Source organism: Terrapene carolina, unplaced genomic scaffold (assembly GCF_002925995.2).
Source record: "Terrapene carolina triunguis isolate 2854851 unplaced genomic scaffold, T_m_triunguis-2.0 Scaffold23, whole genome shotgun sequence".
Classification (NCBI taxonomy): Eukaryota; Metazoa; Chordata; order Testudines; family Emydidae; genus Terrapene; species Terrapene triunguis.
The window spans coordinates 3,055,484-3,073,214 of NW_020664374.1; the positions used below are offsets into that span (position 1 = coordinate 3,055,484).

General features: G+C 43.1%; 1 protein-coding gene across 1 annotated transcript in view; it reads right to left on the reverse strand.

Annotated features, from left to right (window-relative positions):
• Nucleotides 1-17,731, reverse strand: part of LOC113406135 (sodium/hydrogen exchanger 7) — a 115,229-nt gene that overhangs the window by 17,931 nt on the left and 79,567 nt on the right. Inside the window, exons 11-13 of the mRNA XM_026649006.2 lie at nucleotides 16,951-17,062; nucleotides 15,416-15,569; nucleotides 8,570-8,629 (exon numbers count right to left, since the gene is read on the reverse strand). Of these exons, the coding sequence (XP_026504791.1) occupies nucleotides 8,570-8,629; nucleotides 15,416-15,569; nucleotides 16,951-17,062 (326 nt within the window). The remainder of the gene's footprint in view (nucleotides 1-8,569; nucleotides 8,630-15,415; nucleotides 15,570-16,950; nucleotides 17,063-17,731) is intronic.

The window sequence follows — 17,731 nt, forward strand, 5'->3', positions numbered from 1 at the left end:
GCTAAACCCAGGCTTTTGAGTTCAATCTTTGGGGGGGGGGGCATTCTATGTGACAGTTGTTTGTGTTTCTCCCTGATGCAAAGCCACCTTTCTTGATTTTAATTCCCTGTACCTGTATGCCATGTCGTCACTCGCCCCTCCCTCCCTCCCTCTCTCCCTCCCTCCCTTCTTCCCCTGGTCCGTCAGATACTACTTTCGCGCCTTTTTTCAGACCAGACGCCATAGCCAGCACTGGGATCATGGAGCCCGCTCAGATCACCGCGGCAATTATGAGCACTATGAACACCACGCGCATTGTCCTGGAAAACATGCAGAGCCTCCTGGACATGCCAAAGCCAAACCAGGACCAGCTGAGGAGGAGGCGATTGCAGCGCGGCGACGATAGTGATGAGGAAATTGACATGGACCTCTCACAAGGCACAGGCCCCAGCAATGTGGAAATCCTGGTGTTACTGGGGCAGGTTCATGCCGTGGACCGCCGATTCTGGGCCCGGGAAACAAGCACAGAGTGGTGGGACCGCATCGTGTTGCAGGTCTGGGACGATGCCCAGTGGCTGCGAAACTTTCGCATGCGTAAGGGCACTTTCATGGAACTTTGTGACTTGCTTTCCCCTGCCCTGAAGCGCCAGAATACCAGGATGAGAGCAGCCCTCACAGTGGAGAAGCGAGTGGCGATAGCCCTGTGGAAGCTTGCAACGCCAGACAGCTACCGGTCAGTCGGGAATCAATTTGGAGTGGGCAAATCTACTGTGGGGGCTGCTGTGATCCAAGTTGCCAGGGCAATGAGAGACCTGGTGATATCAAGGGTAGTGACTCTGGGAAACGTGCAGACCATAGTGGATGGCTTTGCTGCAATGGGATTCCCAAACTGTGGTGGGGCGATAGACGGAACCCATATCCCTATCTTGGCACCGGCGCACCAAGCCGCCGACTACATAAACCGCAAGGGGTACTTTTCAATGCTGCTGCAAGCCCTGGTGGATCACAAGGGACGTTTCACCGACATCAACGTGGGCTGGCCGGGAAGAGTACATGATGCTCGCGTCTTCAGGCAGTCTCTTCTGTTTCGAAAGCTGGAGGAAGGGACTTTCTTCCCAGACCAGAAAATAACCGTTGGGGATGTTGAAATGCCTATCGTGATCCTTGGGGACCCAGCCTACCCCTTAATGCCATGGCTCATGAAGCCATACACAGGCAGCCTGGACAGCAGTCAGGACCTGTTCAACTACAGGCTGAGCAAGTGCCGAATGGTGGTGGAATGTGCATTTGGCCGTTTAAAAGCGCGCTGGCGCAGCTTACTGACTCGCTCAGACCTTAGCGAAAAGAATCTCCCCATTGTTATTGCTACTTGCTGTGCGCTCCACAATATATGTGAAAGTAAGGGGGAGACATTTATGGCGGGGTGGGAGGTTGAGGCAAATCGCCTGGCCGCTGATTACGCGCAGCCAGACACCAGGGCGGTTAGAGGAGCACAGCAGGGCGCGGTGCGCATCAGAGAAGTGTTGAAAACCAGTTTTGTGACTGGCCAGGCTACGGAGTGAAACTTCTGTTTGTTGCTCCTTGATGAACCCTCTGCCCCTCCCCCACCACCCTGTTAACTCTACTTCCCTGCAAACCAACCACCCCACCCTCCCCTACTACCCTCCCCCCTTCGAGCACCACTTGCAGAGGCAATAAAGTCATTGTTACTTCACATTCATGCATTCTTTATTAATTCAGCACACAACTAGGGGGATAATTGGAAAGGTAGCCCGGGATGGGTGGGGGAGGAGGGAAGGAAAAGGACACACTCCAATTTAAAACTTTAAAACTTATTGCTATGGAAATCATCTAGGGTGGAGTGAGTGGGTGGCCGAAGGCCCCCCCCACCGTGTTCTTGGGCGTCTGGGTGAGGAGGCAATGGGACTTGGGGAGGATGGCTGCTGGTTACAGAGGGGCTGTAGCGGCGGTCTCTGCTCCTGCTGCCTTTCCTGCAGCTCAACCATACGCAGGAGCATATCACTTTGATGCTCCAGCAGCCGGAGCATCGACTCTTGCTTTCTGATTACAAGTTGACGCCACCTCTCCTCTTCAGCCCGCGTTTCAGCACGCAACTTCTCATCTTCAGCACGCCACCTCTCCTCTCGCTCATATTGGGCTTTTTTAAAATCAGTCATTGACTGCCTCCACGCATTCAGCTGTGCTCTGTCAGCGTGGGAGGCAGTCTGAAGTTCAGTAAACATTTCGTCACGCGTCCTTCGCTTCCTTCTTCGAATATTCACTAGCCTCTGCGAAGGAGTAAGATTTGCAGCTGGTGGAGAAGGGAGAGGTTGTTAAAAAAGATACATTTTAGAGAACAATGGGTAGACTCTTTCACGTTAGATTTTGCTGTTCACAACATCACACAGCACATGTGCTTTCGTTACAAGGTCGCATTTTTCCTCTTATATTGAGAGTCTCCTGGTTTGGTGTGAGAGATCACTCACGCAGTGCCAGGACACAGATTTCAGCTTGCAGGCAGCCATGGTAAGACATATAGTCTTTGGGCTTTTTTAACCTTCTTAACATGTGGGGATGGTTTCAAACAGTTCTGCCCTCATTTCCCATACCAAGCACCCGTGCCATTTAAAATGGGTTTGCAATGTAAAAGGAGGGGCTGCGATTTCAGGTTTAACATGCAGCACAAACCCAACTAACTCCCCTCCCCCTCACACCCAATTCTCTGGGATGGTCACTTCACCCCTCCCCCCCACCGCGTGGTTAACAGCGGGGAATATTTCTGTTCAGCAGACCAGGAAGGGGCACCTCTGAATGTCCCCTTAATAAAATTGCCCCATTTTAACCAGGTGACCGTGAATGATATCACTCTCCTGAGGATAACAAAGAGCGATAAGGAATGGATGTTGTCTGCATGCCAGCAAACACCGGGACCATACGCTGCCATGCTTTGTTATGCAATGATTCCAGACTACGTGCTACTGGCCTGGCGTGGTAAAGTGTCCTACCATGGCGGACGGGATAAGGCAGCCCTCCCCAGAAACCTTTTGCAAAGGCTTTGGGATTACATGAAGGAGAGCTTTCTGGAGATGTCCCTGGAGGATTTCCGCTCCATCCCCATACACGTTAACAGACTTTTCCAGTAGCTGTACTGGCCGCGATTGCCAGGGCAAATTAATCATTAATCATTAAACACGCTTGTTTTTAAACCATGTGTAATTTTTGCAAAGGTACACTCACCAGAGGTCCCCCCCTGTGTGCCCTCAGGGTCTTGGGTCAGTTCGGGGGTTACTGTTTCCAGGTCCAGGGTGACAAACATATCCTGGCTGTTGGGGTAACTGGTTTCTCCGCTTCCTTGCTGCTGTGAGCTATCTATGTTCTCTCCATCCTCATCTTCCTCGTCCGCTGAACCCGCTTCCCCGTTTGCAGAGAGGGACTCATAGAACACGCTTGGGCTAGTGGTGGCTGCACCCCCTAGAATGGCATGCAGCTCCGCGTAGTAGCGGCATGTTTGCGGCTCTGCCCCGGACCTTCCGTTTGCGTCTCTGACTTTGTGGTAGGCTTGCCTTAGCTCCTTAATTTTCACGCGGCACTGCCGCGCGTCCCTGTTATGGCCTCTGTCCTTCATGGCCTTGGAGATCTTTTCTAATGTTTTGCCGTTTCTTTTACTGTTTCGGAGTTCGGCGAGCACTGCTTCATCTCCCCAGATGGCGATCAGATCCTGTACCTCCCGTTCGGTCCAGGCTGGAGCTCTTCTGCGATCCTGGGACTGGGACTCCATCATGGTTACCTGTGCTGATGGGCTCTGCATGGTCACCTGTGCTCTCCACGCTGAGCAAACAGGAAATGAAATTCAAACGTTCGCGGGGCTTTTCCTGTCTACCTGGCCAGTGCATCTGAGATGAGAGTGCTGTCCAGAGCGGTCACAATGAAGCACTGTGGGATAGCTCCCGGAGGCCAGTAATGTCGAATTCCGTCCACACTAACCCAATTCCGACCCCCTAAGGTCGATTTTATCGCTAATCCCCTTGTCGAGGTGGTGTTAGGAAACCGGTTTAAAGGGCCCTTTAAGTCGACAGAAAGGGCTTCGTAGTGTAAACGTGTCCAGGCTTAAGTCGATTTAACGCGGCTAAAGTCGACCTAAACTCGTAGTGTAGACCAGGCCTTAGTTTGCATCCACACAGGAGTTACAGCATTGGACTTTGAGGCAGACTGCTAGTCACACCCCTGTAGTCTGAACTGCCCGGGAATTCGTTATCTTAGTTTGCTCTGTCTCTGGGGAAGTTTCATTATCCTAAATAACATGGGAATTGCCACACTGGATCAGGCTAGTAATCCCTCTAGTCCAGTCTCCTCTCTCTTAAAGTGATCAGGACCAGATGCTTCAGAGAAGGAGCAAGAAACCAGACAGCAGGCAATTACAGACTAGCAGGCCCATAAGGGAATTTCCTTGCTATAGTTATTCAGTTAGTGATCGTCTTATGCCTGAAGTATCCCTTCCAAACATCTATTTAATCTTATCTAAAGTAACTCAATATTTCCGTTATCCTTATAGTTGTCAAGTCCTTCTGAAATCCTATTAAGCCCTTGATCTCCAGGATCTCTTGTGGCACCAAATTCCACAGATTAATTGTGCATTCCACAAGAGAATGGTTTATCAGTGTTAAATTTATTGTCTTTCAATTTTATTGAATGTCTCCTCGTATTAGGAGTAAGGGAAAAAATAGGAGTAAATTACACACTCACGTTGTGTAACTTAATCATGTTCTCTCTTATTTGCTTACTTTTGGAGAAAACGGACTGTTTAGTTTACTCTCCTCATATAGAAGATTTTCCAGGCCACTCGTTACACATCTATAACTCTCCTCTATTTCGGCTACATCCTTTTAGAGATGGGATTACCAGAATTGAACAGAAAATCCCAGGCAAGGGCCTATCAATGGTGGACAGAAGGGACATGATAAAGTTACAATGAATGGGACAGAGAAGATAGATTGGACATTACTGTTCCCCTCTTATCATAAAAAAAGAGGGCATCAATGAAACTGAAAGGGAACAAGCTTTAAACTGATACGGAAATACTTTTTCCGCACAGGGTGAGATTCTATGTTGTGCCTCTTAAAAGCACAGCACAAAGAGGAGAATGGGGGCATGAGGCACTTGAACTACAACTCCTATGAAGCACCATGGCAGCATTTCCAAAACAGAATTATTTTGGGTTTTGGCTAAAAATTTTCAGTGTTCAAATTTCTGCTCCAAACTGAAATTTTCTGTGGAAAATTTAGATGCAAACTTTTAAAGTTTTCATTGCAATTTTCTGTGGAGGAAAAAAACCTCATTTCTGTTGATTTCCCTTTGTAGAAGTCAGACGGGTTATTTCCTATCATATGTTTACCTTAGTGTTCTTCAGTCCTATTTTTGACTTGTTTCAGCCAATTAACAGGGTACCAAAATAGGGCCTACTGGTTTGAATTATTAGTCTCACCTTTCAGCATTTTTTTAAACAGGTACAATATTTGGTGTCCTCCAGTATAGTAGCTGATTTTAACGCAAGTGTTTATTTTTCTTAGCAGCTCAGCCACTTCATTCTTAGCCTTGTACTAACTGGGTGACTTTTTGCTTTTTATCAATTTGTTCTAGCAGCTCTTCTTTTTGAGACCATAATCTCAGACAGTACGTCATTTTATTACCAGAAAAAAGGGTAAGTATCTCCCTAATATGCTCTGTGGTGAAGACAGATGCAAAGAAAATATTTAGCGTCAATGTCCTTCTCCTCCTTAATTGGTTCCTTTGCTCCCTGTTAGTCTGTACTCACCAGTCCCTCAAAGTCTTTGGTGTTTTACCCTCCTTGCTTCCCAACTTCAGTACAACCTCACTTCATATCTTCATATAAAGCAGTCTTTCCTAAAAAAATCTCTTTGTTTAATGTCTTTGATTATTTGCTCTTCAAATTCTCTTATCCCTCATAATTCCCATTTTACCTGCTGTAATTTATAGGCTTTTCTATAGGCTTCACTTAACCTGGATTTCCATTTTCTGACACACACCTCTGAGGCTCAAATAACCTCTTGCATCTTAACACTTAGCCAAGCTAACTTTTTTCTTGCCCGTCTGCTTCTTTTTTGTTTAGGGGGTATGTGCGCCTGATGTGTCTATTATGGAATGCTTATTAATAGTTTTCATGCAAAGTCTAAGGATTTTTAGTTCTTAACTTCAGGGTCTTTTTGACTAGGTCTCTCCTTTAAATAAGTCCCTTTTCTAAAGTTTAAATGTTCAAGTGCTAGTTTTTGTTAACATTACTCCCACAAGGATGTTGGCCACTAGTTATTAAGCAACCACCAAATAATTAATAATCTTTAACTACAATTCATGACAAATCCTACTATTCCCACCATCGGAATTTAGTGCAGAGAATGTAATCAAATATTATAGTTCACTTTGAAGTCAAGACAGAGTTCCAGTTCAGTTCAAGAAAAGCTCTTGATGTTGGAGAAAAGTCTCTCAAAGCAAAGTGGTTTCCCTTTACTTGCCTGCTTCATAAGCAATTACAAAGATCAATTGTTATGGAAGTAAATATTTGTTCCTGTTGACTTGAATTGTATTGAAGTACAAAATTCTTCAGGGCTGGATTGATTTACTTGGATTAGCTCTTATACACCAGGTGCACAGTGACCATAGTAAGCCCAATCATCTTGGAATTTCACTGAAATAGTCTACTGGAAAGCCAGATGAACAAGCATATGTTGGTCTAAGCACTGACCGGATTACGTGACTTGAAGGGCATGTCAGCTGCAATGCAGCCAAGAACATGGCAGTGCAGTCTCAGCAGCCACCACTATTTTCTGTGCTATCCACTCTGACAATCCATAGCTGCAACATATGGTTTCTAGGATTGCACAGATGAAGTGTTTGATTTGGCAACAAAATTATTTACATAAGACTTGGCTGAGGGATAACAGTATATGAGAACAGTCATGCGTGAAAAATTTTCTGTTGTGACTAAATAAAAAAGTCTGAAATCGGCCAATTAAAAATGCATTTCTCCTTTCAGCATCAATTCACTATTTTATTATGTAGAACCAGATGACTACAAACTGTCTTAGTAAAAATACTATTTAGTGACCATTTTCATTCTGGTCTTGGGATAGTCAGTGGAATTTATACAGACACAACAAAGTAACAGTATCTAGAGCAGAAAACAAGCTCATTGAAGTGAAGGTGTGACCCCTTATGAAAACAATTCTCTATTTTTCAGAATATGAACAGCTTATCTTACTTTAAGACATGTTTTAATGGTAAATGGATTATCACTGAGCTTGTAACTTCATCTGCCAACTGAGTTCCTTAACTACCAACCTTTCCCTGTCAACACTATTTCCTTAACCAATCTGGTTTGGAAGGGATCTAGAATTACAGTAGAATTCCAGCATCACTCTTGGTGCCACAGTAACTACTCAGATGTGACACCTGTGACCCAAAAGCTGAGCACTGTAGTTAGGCAGACTCCTCCCCACCTTGCATGCACATGTTCATGAGCCCAGTCCCTGTGACAATGGTGCTACTGTCATTGTGACTTCTGCCAACACACACGAAAACAAACTCAAAGGGAAAGTTTACATGGAAAACAAAAAAAAGTTGGCAAAAAACACTTTTAAAAGCCCGATTGATCCTCACTTTGAGAAATTCCACACTGGGCCATAGAAAGCAGAGCAGCTCTAATTCTTGGTGATATTGCCTAAGTCCAGCCTTCCCAAAGCCTGAAATGGAGGGCAGGAATTCACCATAGGTGGCATGTCTAACTAAGCATGTACAGTTACTGTGGTAACAGCCCTGAATGCTGGTAGTACTTTAACTATTCTGGTTCTCAATGCAGCTTGTTTTGGTGTTGGCCTATTTGTGGTTCTAAAAACTAACCGGCTGATTGGGACTCCTGTGATACAACAGGGTGCATTAAAGATGCACCAAAGGAATGTAATTATTACACTATACACACCTTCAACAGCCTACAACAGGCCTTGTTTACCAGTTCACTGGTTTTGGAAACTGATCTTGACTCCCCTCCCACTAAACTCAATGGATCAGCTCCGATCAGCACCTTTCTTGGGAGGGTTCCAATATGGAACAGTCCTGCAACTGTGGTGGGAGTCAATCTTACTCTCCTGAGTAACCCCTTGGAAGTCACGTAGACTACTTGCATGAATAAGGATTATAGGATCAAATCCATGATTTCCCAATTCACAGAAGTCAGATGAGGCTTTTATTTTTACTAGTTTTACAATAAAAGAACCATTTTACTTTCTTTCCTAAGCGTGTGGTGAGGTAGAAGGGGTCTGTTATCCAGATTTTAATGGGAATAACAAAAAAAAAAAAATTGGAAAAACTGAAAGAGTGAAAGCCCTGCCTGTGGGAACCACACCCTTTCAGCTCACAGGAACTAAACTGATTCAGAATTATAGAAATTGTACAGTCCCTCATTTGAAAAGCAGCAGCATGCCACAGCATAGAAAGAGAACACAAGAACACATACTTTGGGTTAGAAAGGTGAAGAAAGCCAAGCACCAGGTTAATTTTATACTGAGGAAACCAGTGTCACCTGAAGTACAGCCAGCGGCTTTCATTTATCTCTTCCACCGATGGAGCATGATCACCAACTCTGGTACAGCACAAGAATGGAATGTAAGTAACAGAAAATGTTTGTGAGCTGGTATCTTTAGCCAAGCTCAAAATAAAAACAAACCAAAACCAACAACAAAAACAAACACACAAAATAAAAATGGAATACAAAATAACAAAACAAAACAAAAATCATAGAAAGTAACAATGACAACACTGTATGATAAACATTTGCCAATAACATCCCTTAGTTTGTTTTCATACAACCATGTGGGTGGTAATCACATCCAGAAGCTATCACCTCCAAGAAAAGGAGATCCAGCCATGTTACCACAGAATCTTTCATGACAACAAAGTGCATGTAACAATTATTTCTAGCAATTATTACAAGGTGGACAAAATTACTATAAGGTGGGTGCCCAACTGGTTGAAAGACCATACTCAAAGAGAAGTTATCAGTGGGTCGCTGTCAAACTGGGAGGGTGTATTTAGTGGGGTCTTGCAAGGGTCAGTCCTGGGTCTGGTACTATTCAGTATTTTCATGAATGACTTGGATAATGTAGTGGAGAGTATGGCTATAAAATCTGCAGATGACACCATACTGGGAAGGGTTGCAAGCACTTCGGAGAACAGGATTAGAATTCAAAATGACTTCGACAAATTGGAGAATTGGTCTAAATTCAACAAGAAGAAATTCAGTAAAGATAAGTGCAAAGTACTACATTTTGGAAGTAAAAATCAAATGTACAACTACAAAATGGGGAACAGTACTGCTGAAAAGGATCTGGGAGTTATAGTGGATCACAAATTGAATACAAGTCAACAATGTGATGCAGTTTTTAAAAAGGTTAATATCATTCTAGGGTGTATTAAAGGGAGTGTCGTACCGAAGTCCCAGAAGGTAATCGTCCGACTCTACTCTGCGCTAGTGAGGCCTCAGCTGGAATAGTGTCCAATTCTGGGTGCCATACTTTAGGAAAGATGTGGACAACCTGGAGCGAGTCCAAAGGACAGCCACAAACATGAGAAAAGCTTTAGTAAACCTGATCTACAAGGAAAGATTAAAAAAAAATGGGCATTTTAAAGCTTGAGAAAAGAAGACAGAGGGACTTAATAAAAATCTTCAAATATGCTAACGGCTGTTATCAAGAGGACTGTGATCAATTGTTCTCCATGTCCACTAAAGGTAGGACAAGTAGTAACTGGCGTAATCTGCAGCAAGGGAGGTTTAAGTTAGATATTAGCAAAAACTTTTCAGCTAGAAGGGTAGTTAAGTTCTGGGACAGGCTTCCAAAGGAGGTTGTGGAATCCTCCTCAATGGAGGTTTTTAAGAACAGGCTGGACAAACACCTGTCAGAGATGGTCTAGGTTTACTTTCTCCTGCTTCAGTGCAGGGGCTGGACTAGATGCCCTCTCAAGGTCCCTTCCAGCCCTATGTTGCTATGATTGGCTACACATATACATATAAGATATAGCTATAACAGTGGTAGGCAACCTATGGCACATGTGCTGAAGGCGGCACGCGAGCTGATTTTCAGTGGCACTCACACTGCCCGGGTCTTGGCCACCAATCCGGGGGGCTCTGCATTTTAATTTAATTTTAAATGAAGCTTCTTAAACATTTTAAAAACCTTATTTACTTTACATACAACAATAGTTTAGTTATATATTATAGACTTATAGAAAGAGACCTTCTAAAAACGTTAAAATGTATTACTGGCATTTATTAGACCCATGAGTTTATTATTAGAGTTAATAAATGAAGACTCGGCACACCACTTCTGAAAGGTTGCCGACCCCTGAGCTATAATATAGATATAGATTGGAGAGAGAGATTGTGTGCATATGTACATAAGATATGGCCAATTCATATACACACAAAAATATATTTAAAAAAAAACATTAAAGGTTGCAAAGCTGAGCATTCTAAAATTAGCACATTCCAGAATTAAGGTTACCTTGTGCAGGTAGTGACACCTACAGTTAAGGTTGCCTGAGTCTCTCCATTCTAAGATTCTCTTTTCAGTTGCTTATAACTGCCAAACTAACAGGCAGATATTTTCCATGGTGTATGTCCATGGAAGATATTTTTGGAAAATTACAGCAAAACCTGTTCAGCTTTTTCCTCAGAATAAGTTTAGGGAAAAATACATTTTTACTGAGGTTAAAATATCCATCCAACCATTCTGTGGAGAAGCTCTAGTGCCTCCATACTTTAGAGCAGGGACTTCAAATCTGGCAGGAGGGCACCCTGGTGTCAGGGATGTGCCTTTTGGCATCCCCCGCAATAACCCACACTAATTTAACCACGTTACAAGCCCCTAAAAATTCCACTTTGCACATGCTCAGTAGACACTTCTTGGAGTTTGGCCACTAAATTTTCCTGAAGAGTCCATATGCTCTGAGCACGCTCTGGCCCTGGGATGCAGGGACGGAGCAGGATTAACTGCTCTTTCCCAGTACTGGAGGCCACAGTGGCACCAGCACAGGAACTGAGAGCAAGAAGCCCGTCTCTCCAGGCAGAGCAGAGGATGAAGCAGTCTGACTTGAAGGCAGAGGGGACTAAGGCCAGAATGGGGTGAAGGGGTGATTGGGTCCTATTGGTCAAGGAGACAGAGAGCCAGGGAGGGTAGGGATGGGGAGACTGAGCTCACACTCAAAATTATGGGGGAGGGTAGGGAGACCGGTTGGGCAAGGAGATTGGGAGTGGGGGAAGATAGAGATCAGATGTGGAGCCTGGGGAGGAAGCTGGGACTTGGACAGAGAACCTGGAGGAAGAGAAGACTGGGATGAGGTTTCAACCCAGCTGATGACCCATGTGGGTGTCAGTATGATGTAAGTTCTGCCTGTGCAATCTTAATTCAGACCCTTGTGATCATGTAATTAAAAGCTGAATTACAATCTGCACGCACCTTTTCTCCATAGGACACCTGCTAATTCAGTGCACTGGATGGTGCTCACTGAATGAGTTAGCTATTAAATATTTTGTTTTATTCTCATGGGTCAGTATCTGGCCCCATGCCTCATTTACTGCACATCCCTCAATTTCTCATTGCTTACATTTTTAAGCACAGTCGTATATTGTGCAATTTTACTTCCATATAGTTAAAACATTCAATAAGTCTTTGTATCTGAATAAGCTGGACAACAACAGGACTTCAATTAAAAATCCTGCTATTTCAATAGTAACCATGTCACTATGCATCATTTAAGTACCAAAAAACACAGAAAAGTTAGTATTGGAAATCAAAACCTCTCCCCCCAGCAAGAACAGTGCTTCATTCTATTCTCTCTCACAAGCTACTTTACCGTTCCTAAAATTCAGAAAAAAGTCTGTTTACTAATTAAAAATTCAAGTTTTGAAATGAATTAATTTCAGCTACTTGTGGTGACTCTTCCCACCCACCTAGTTTGAAACAACCAATGCTGAACAAGAAAGGGGAGGACATGAGTCAGCATTTTGCTTCAATGGCAACAGTCAGTACTAACCTGGAAAAAGGAAGCACTGCCCCAACGGGTCACCCATTCCTAATGAACAATGACAGGTTTGTCATTTTGAGATATAAATGCAAGAGTTCCCTTTCCCTGGGAGAAGTACAAGTGAAACCTTGTCAGCCACTCTCTAGAGAGGAACTTTGACAATGCTTCTGATTTATTGGCCTGTCAGATCTCTCTGAAGTTTTTTAGCAGCTTCAGGCAGGAAAAATGTTTCTTGGCTTTAACCACCACTGGATTTTTAAACTCCCCCGCTAGATTATTCAAGCTAAACTGTATTTTCCAAACAAAAACAAACTCACTCCTCCAAGAACATAGCCATTTACCATTCAGGGACTTAAATGTAATCTTCCAAAGACATCTATGAGATCCAAGAAACTCAAGCATCTGGCATGATGGGAATGAAAAATTATTATTACTGATGTTTAAATTTTTAACATGTTTAGTTTCCAACGGCTGAATCTAAAATGGACACAAACTTCCCAAACAAGGCAAGCGTGGAAGAATGTTATTAGTTTTAGCTGGACTTTTGGTTTTTTCTTTTATAAACTCGTTATACTAATGGCTCAAGAATTAAATTGAAGTTTAAGGTTAAAACCACTCTGAATTTCACAGGGTACAAGTGGCCTTTTTTATGGTTGTCTGCAACTTCTGAATTATAGGTCCAGTTCATGAACTGCATCATTGCCCCCTCTCCCACTTAATCTAGTAAATGAACAAAAAGCAAATATTAACCTTTAATCTCTTTTCTGTTAAAGTATGCTGTATAATTAAACACTTCTTAACTCTCAACCTCTCACGCTTTATTTACTGCCAGCTAATTCAAAGGGCATAAGTGCCAGGGGTCCAGGCATCATCCATTTAAAGAAACAGTGAATACCTTGAATTTCATACTGCACCTCAGCTGAGCCCTATATTCCATGCTATTGCTTCTGTTTGAGATACAGACTTCCTTTAGTTTTTTCTTTATACTGCATCTTCTGATGCCTCACACCCTACCCAAAAGGATAAGAACTAGCATGTTAAACTCTTCTGAACTTCACTAGGAAGCTGCAATCTCTATCCTTCTGCTACCCTCCTATAACAAAGGGGGCATTTTACTTCTCAGTGGCTGGCACTGTATCATGATAAATTACCACTAACCAGTGTTTGAGTTTCTAACTCTTATTCAGCTGCACATGGCTGCCATCTCCTGGTTTAAGTAAGTTTAATTTTATGTGGCCTCTGGGAAGACAAACTGCCCCAATTCCAGTGAACACTGTAAAGGGGTCAGTCAAATATTGCATTTCCTAATCAGAATGCTACAAACAGATCTATATAATTATATAGATGAGAGGTTAACCATTTTGTTCTGTTCAACCAAGCCAAAAAGGTAGTGATTTCTTGTCACTTCCAATCAGGGGGTTCTGTTATGCCTCCAACACACAATTTAATATCTATAGGTATGTCAATCTGCCCTGCTGTGACATTACAGTTGTCTTTTGGAAGCCATTCCAGGAGTGGTATCACAGCACTGGTCAACTAGTGTTTTCACCTGTGCTGCTTCATGGCCTGAATTATTGATTTTGGGGAGTGGCACTTTCATGAAGAGCATAAGAAAAGAACATGGTATCACCTACTGATGGAGCAAAACTACTGAAGTGGCCCTATCATCAACAAAACAATCTGTCAGAAAAACCAATGTCCTCCCTCAAATGCCTCCAGAAATGCTCATGTCACCTCAGGTTCCTAGGCTAGACCATCAAAAAAAGGTTTGTCACTGCAAGAGGAGAGGTACACCTCATCCTCAAATTGCAAAAAATAACGACAGGCCTGTGATATGAGTAATATTTCCAGCTGTCCCAACTAAGCCCAACCCAAACACTCAAGAATGTACCCAGCTGTTTGAATTTAACCATCAGCCATCTGGAATGACCCCAAGGTCATCACGGCGAGGTGAGAATCTAAGGAGTTGGGGGTGGGTAATGCCTGAGCGTCTTTGCTAGCCATAGCTAGTCTTTCTTCTGAGAATTTGTCTAGAAAATTCTAGAGGAAAACAAGTCAGTGTGTGGGATTCCCAGAAGTGGTCAGCGCTGGCCTGTTTCTGCGCCCATTGACTGCAATGGTTCAACTTCCACTGATTTCAATGGGAGCAGTTAGGCCAATTCCAAGTGCTTTTGGAAATCCCACCCACTCCGAGTCATTTCTTAACTGAACCAAGGAAATACATATCAGCTGGCAATTTCCTCTCTTTGTCCAACTACCGAGGTGGTCCCTAACCTGCTAATTTTAGCAAAAATAAATAGAGACTGTTACCTCAGCATCTGCAGTTTTCCCTGGTGCTTACCTATACCCTACTACAGGACCTTGGATATTGCAAATTCTGGTGAACACACTTAGTACTGAAGGCAATCAGTATGTTGTAAGGGCCACACAGCATGTGTACAGTACGCCAAAACCCTAATATAGGGGGAGCATACCTGCTAAATAACTGTTGATGGATTCATGATTCTCTACTTGGGCTTTTGCTTCCCAAGATAAGTAGCTTCAAAAATATACACCTCTACCCCGATATAACGCTGTCCTCGGGAGCCAAAAAATCTTACCGCATTATAGGTGAAACCGCGTTATATTGAACTTGCTTTGATCCGCTGGAGTGCGCAGCCCCACCCCGCCGGAGTACTGCTTTACCGCGTTATATCCAAATTCGTGTTATATTGGGTCGCGTTATATCGGGGTAGAGGTGTATATGCCTATAACCTCAGAGCATCTGTATTATTGGCAGTTTGACTACGTTGTTATGATTACATACCATAACCATAATCTTTATGTTGGCCATGTCCTCAAGCAGTACAGTAAGATCCTGATTGTTCTAACAGTCCAGGAAATACCAGATTTGTTTGGATAACAGCCTGTTTAGATCCAGCTCCCACTGAAACCATGGAAAGTCTCACACTGAATTCAATGGGATCAGGGCTATTATCAGGGGCCAATAGATGGGGACTGGTGTTAGTTCATTGATTTAGAAGTTGGGATACAGGGGCCCTATTGTCTCCTTGCAGGATGTGAGCAATTTCCATTCAAGTCAATAGATGTTACTTGTATCCTGCTAAGGAGCTCAGGCCTCCAGGTGTTTTGGTTAACAGGGATCCTACTGTACTATACACTCATAGTGTCAATGAAAGTAACTTCTTATTTAGTGTCCTTACCAATACATCTGTACCCCTTAAAATCTAGAGATGCCTAACAAGCATCACACAGGTGGTTTTAGTTTATCAGCGACTAGCAGAGTACAGTGTTTTTTTCTTTTTTAAAGACTATAACATTGCCCAGTGTTTGGATGTGTACTGACCTAATGTTCAGCCATGACAGCATGGGTGTTGTGCCTCCACCAATAATCCAGACAGTGAAAAAGACAATAAGAAGGGTTGTTGAGAACATCATTTGATGGGAGTAAGTAGCAGTGTCTCGTATGGCCAGAGCAAATGCCATGGCTCCTCTAAGACCTGCACAGAAAGAAAGGAATGAACTAGGTGAACTTCTGAAGTACCAGTGACAGTTTTCACAGCACTTCCTTAAACATTCATCCAGTCTAAAAACAAAACCCCAAGATAGTGTGTAGGAACCAAAAGAAGGGACTCCCCACTGTATCAGCTTCTTAAAATAACCAAACACCATGAAAACACCACCTGATCTGGCCCATTAAGATGTGCAATGTCAGCACTGCAATGCCCTGCACAAACTCCCACTCACTCAGGCACAGGGGCTACGTTATGATAGGGAGGGGACATGGTTAGAGTGTTCTGTGCTCCAGCTGTGCTCAGTTGGCTATGGTTCCTTACAAACCAGAGTCAGCAGGCATAAGTTAGAGCAGCTCTTAGACTGCTCTAACCTACGCCATGCCTCAGGGCGGAGCATATCTGCCCTGAAAATGAGGAAGCAGTAACAAGGTACCTGACAGCTTCATTCTCTGCCACAGCATTTTCATTAACATGGTTATGAGTCCAAAGGTAACTCTATAAATAATAGGGACAAATATTTCCAGAAAAGCTTGTGGAAAGAAGTTGCCTGCTGACTGAAGTAAAAATACTTTTTAGAAATTAAGAAGCTCCCTGCATCCAGAAAGAGCATGCAAACCTTTCAATTTGCTCCCACAGCTCTAATACCAGTGTTGCTATAAAAGAGCTGAGAGCTTGGAGAATTCTGGGTAATAACATGCTTCTAAGCACAACACACATCCCAGGGGGTTTCAGAATTCCAGCAGCAAGGCCTACCCAGACAAGCAGCCACGGACTTATTTGTCACAGTAAAAACACTCAGTAATTTGTTTTTACTAGCAAGGAAGCATGAACATTAGCAGCTCACTTGTGTGACAGAGAAAGCAAATAAAAACACTCCCCTCTCCTTTTCTTTACTTTAACTCTAGCTCTAGGTGGTTTTTCCACACTTATATTTCTGACAGCATTGGTTCCGGTCCTGTCATTCCCTAAAGGTAAATTTTTTTTTGGGGGGGGGGGGGGGAGAATATTGCAAAATTTCTATTTGCAAAATTTCAAAACAAACATTTTGACCAATCTTAGTCATAACCATGCAGGGATCATCCAGCTGCCAGAGGCCAGAGACTGTCACTACTGTCAGAATCATGACAGATTCTGATCTGTCTGTAAAGAAATGAAGTTGAATAGGAGACAGACACTGTATAAAGATGCTATGCTAAGTCAATTGCTACAGCATTATTATTATTTTTTAATTAAAACATACACACACACACCACACTACCCTTCTCCCGATTAGAAATTGCACATCAGTTATAAAAAGGAGGATTTTCACGAGAGGATTATTTAGACTTATGTAAAACAGAATTATTGCTTCACCAAACACTTTTACCTGAAAACATCATCATGTGCTGAAAGTTCCAACTGATCTTGTGCCTTCTGCCCAGATTCAAGAAGAAAGAGAGAGGGTAGATGTGTGCAGCTCTGCCCAGAAAGATTGCAATCTGATCACAGCTGGGGGTTAAGGATCCACTGGTCTTAAGATAAATACACAGTCACTGACATCTGCTCCATCATCATGCTACTGGAAACTTAACACAACCTACTCAGTGGAGCAAAAGGTACGTTATTTTTCCTCCTATAAGTGACTTAGAAATGTATACTGACAGTAAAAAGGTCTTCTTACTCATTAGGCTGATTACTTTATACCTTATTGCAGTATATAAGTTTGATACTGTATATATAAATCAAGACTATTTGATGCAGATTGAAATATAAAAAAAATTGAAGGATGCAGACAAACACCTTCAGATATTAACAACTAACAGACCTCAGCACAAGAACTTAAACTCTGCTTTTTAATACAGCTCAGAAAACTAGCAGGAACCGAAGAGGATTCCCCAGCCCCATTTATTTGTTCTGAATCAGTCTGTTGAGGGGAGAGGGATGGATGAGAAGAAGGAAGATACAGCCTCCTCCAAAGCACTTTTAAAATACAATATGGTACACAGTATGGTACAAAAACCTCATTGGTTGCCCATATGTTTAGCTCACACAACAGGGAACCACTTTATATGCAGTACTTTGCTATAGTATGTGGAATTTGAAAAGGAGGCCGCATATTAGGCAGGGTGAGAGAACAGCAGAGGAAGGAGAATATGAGATTAAAATAC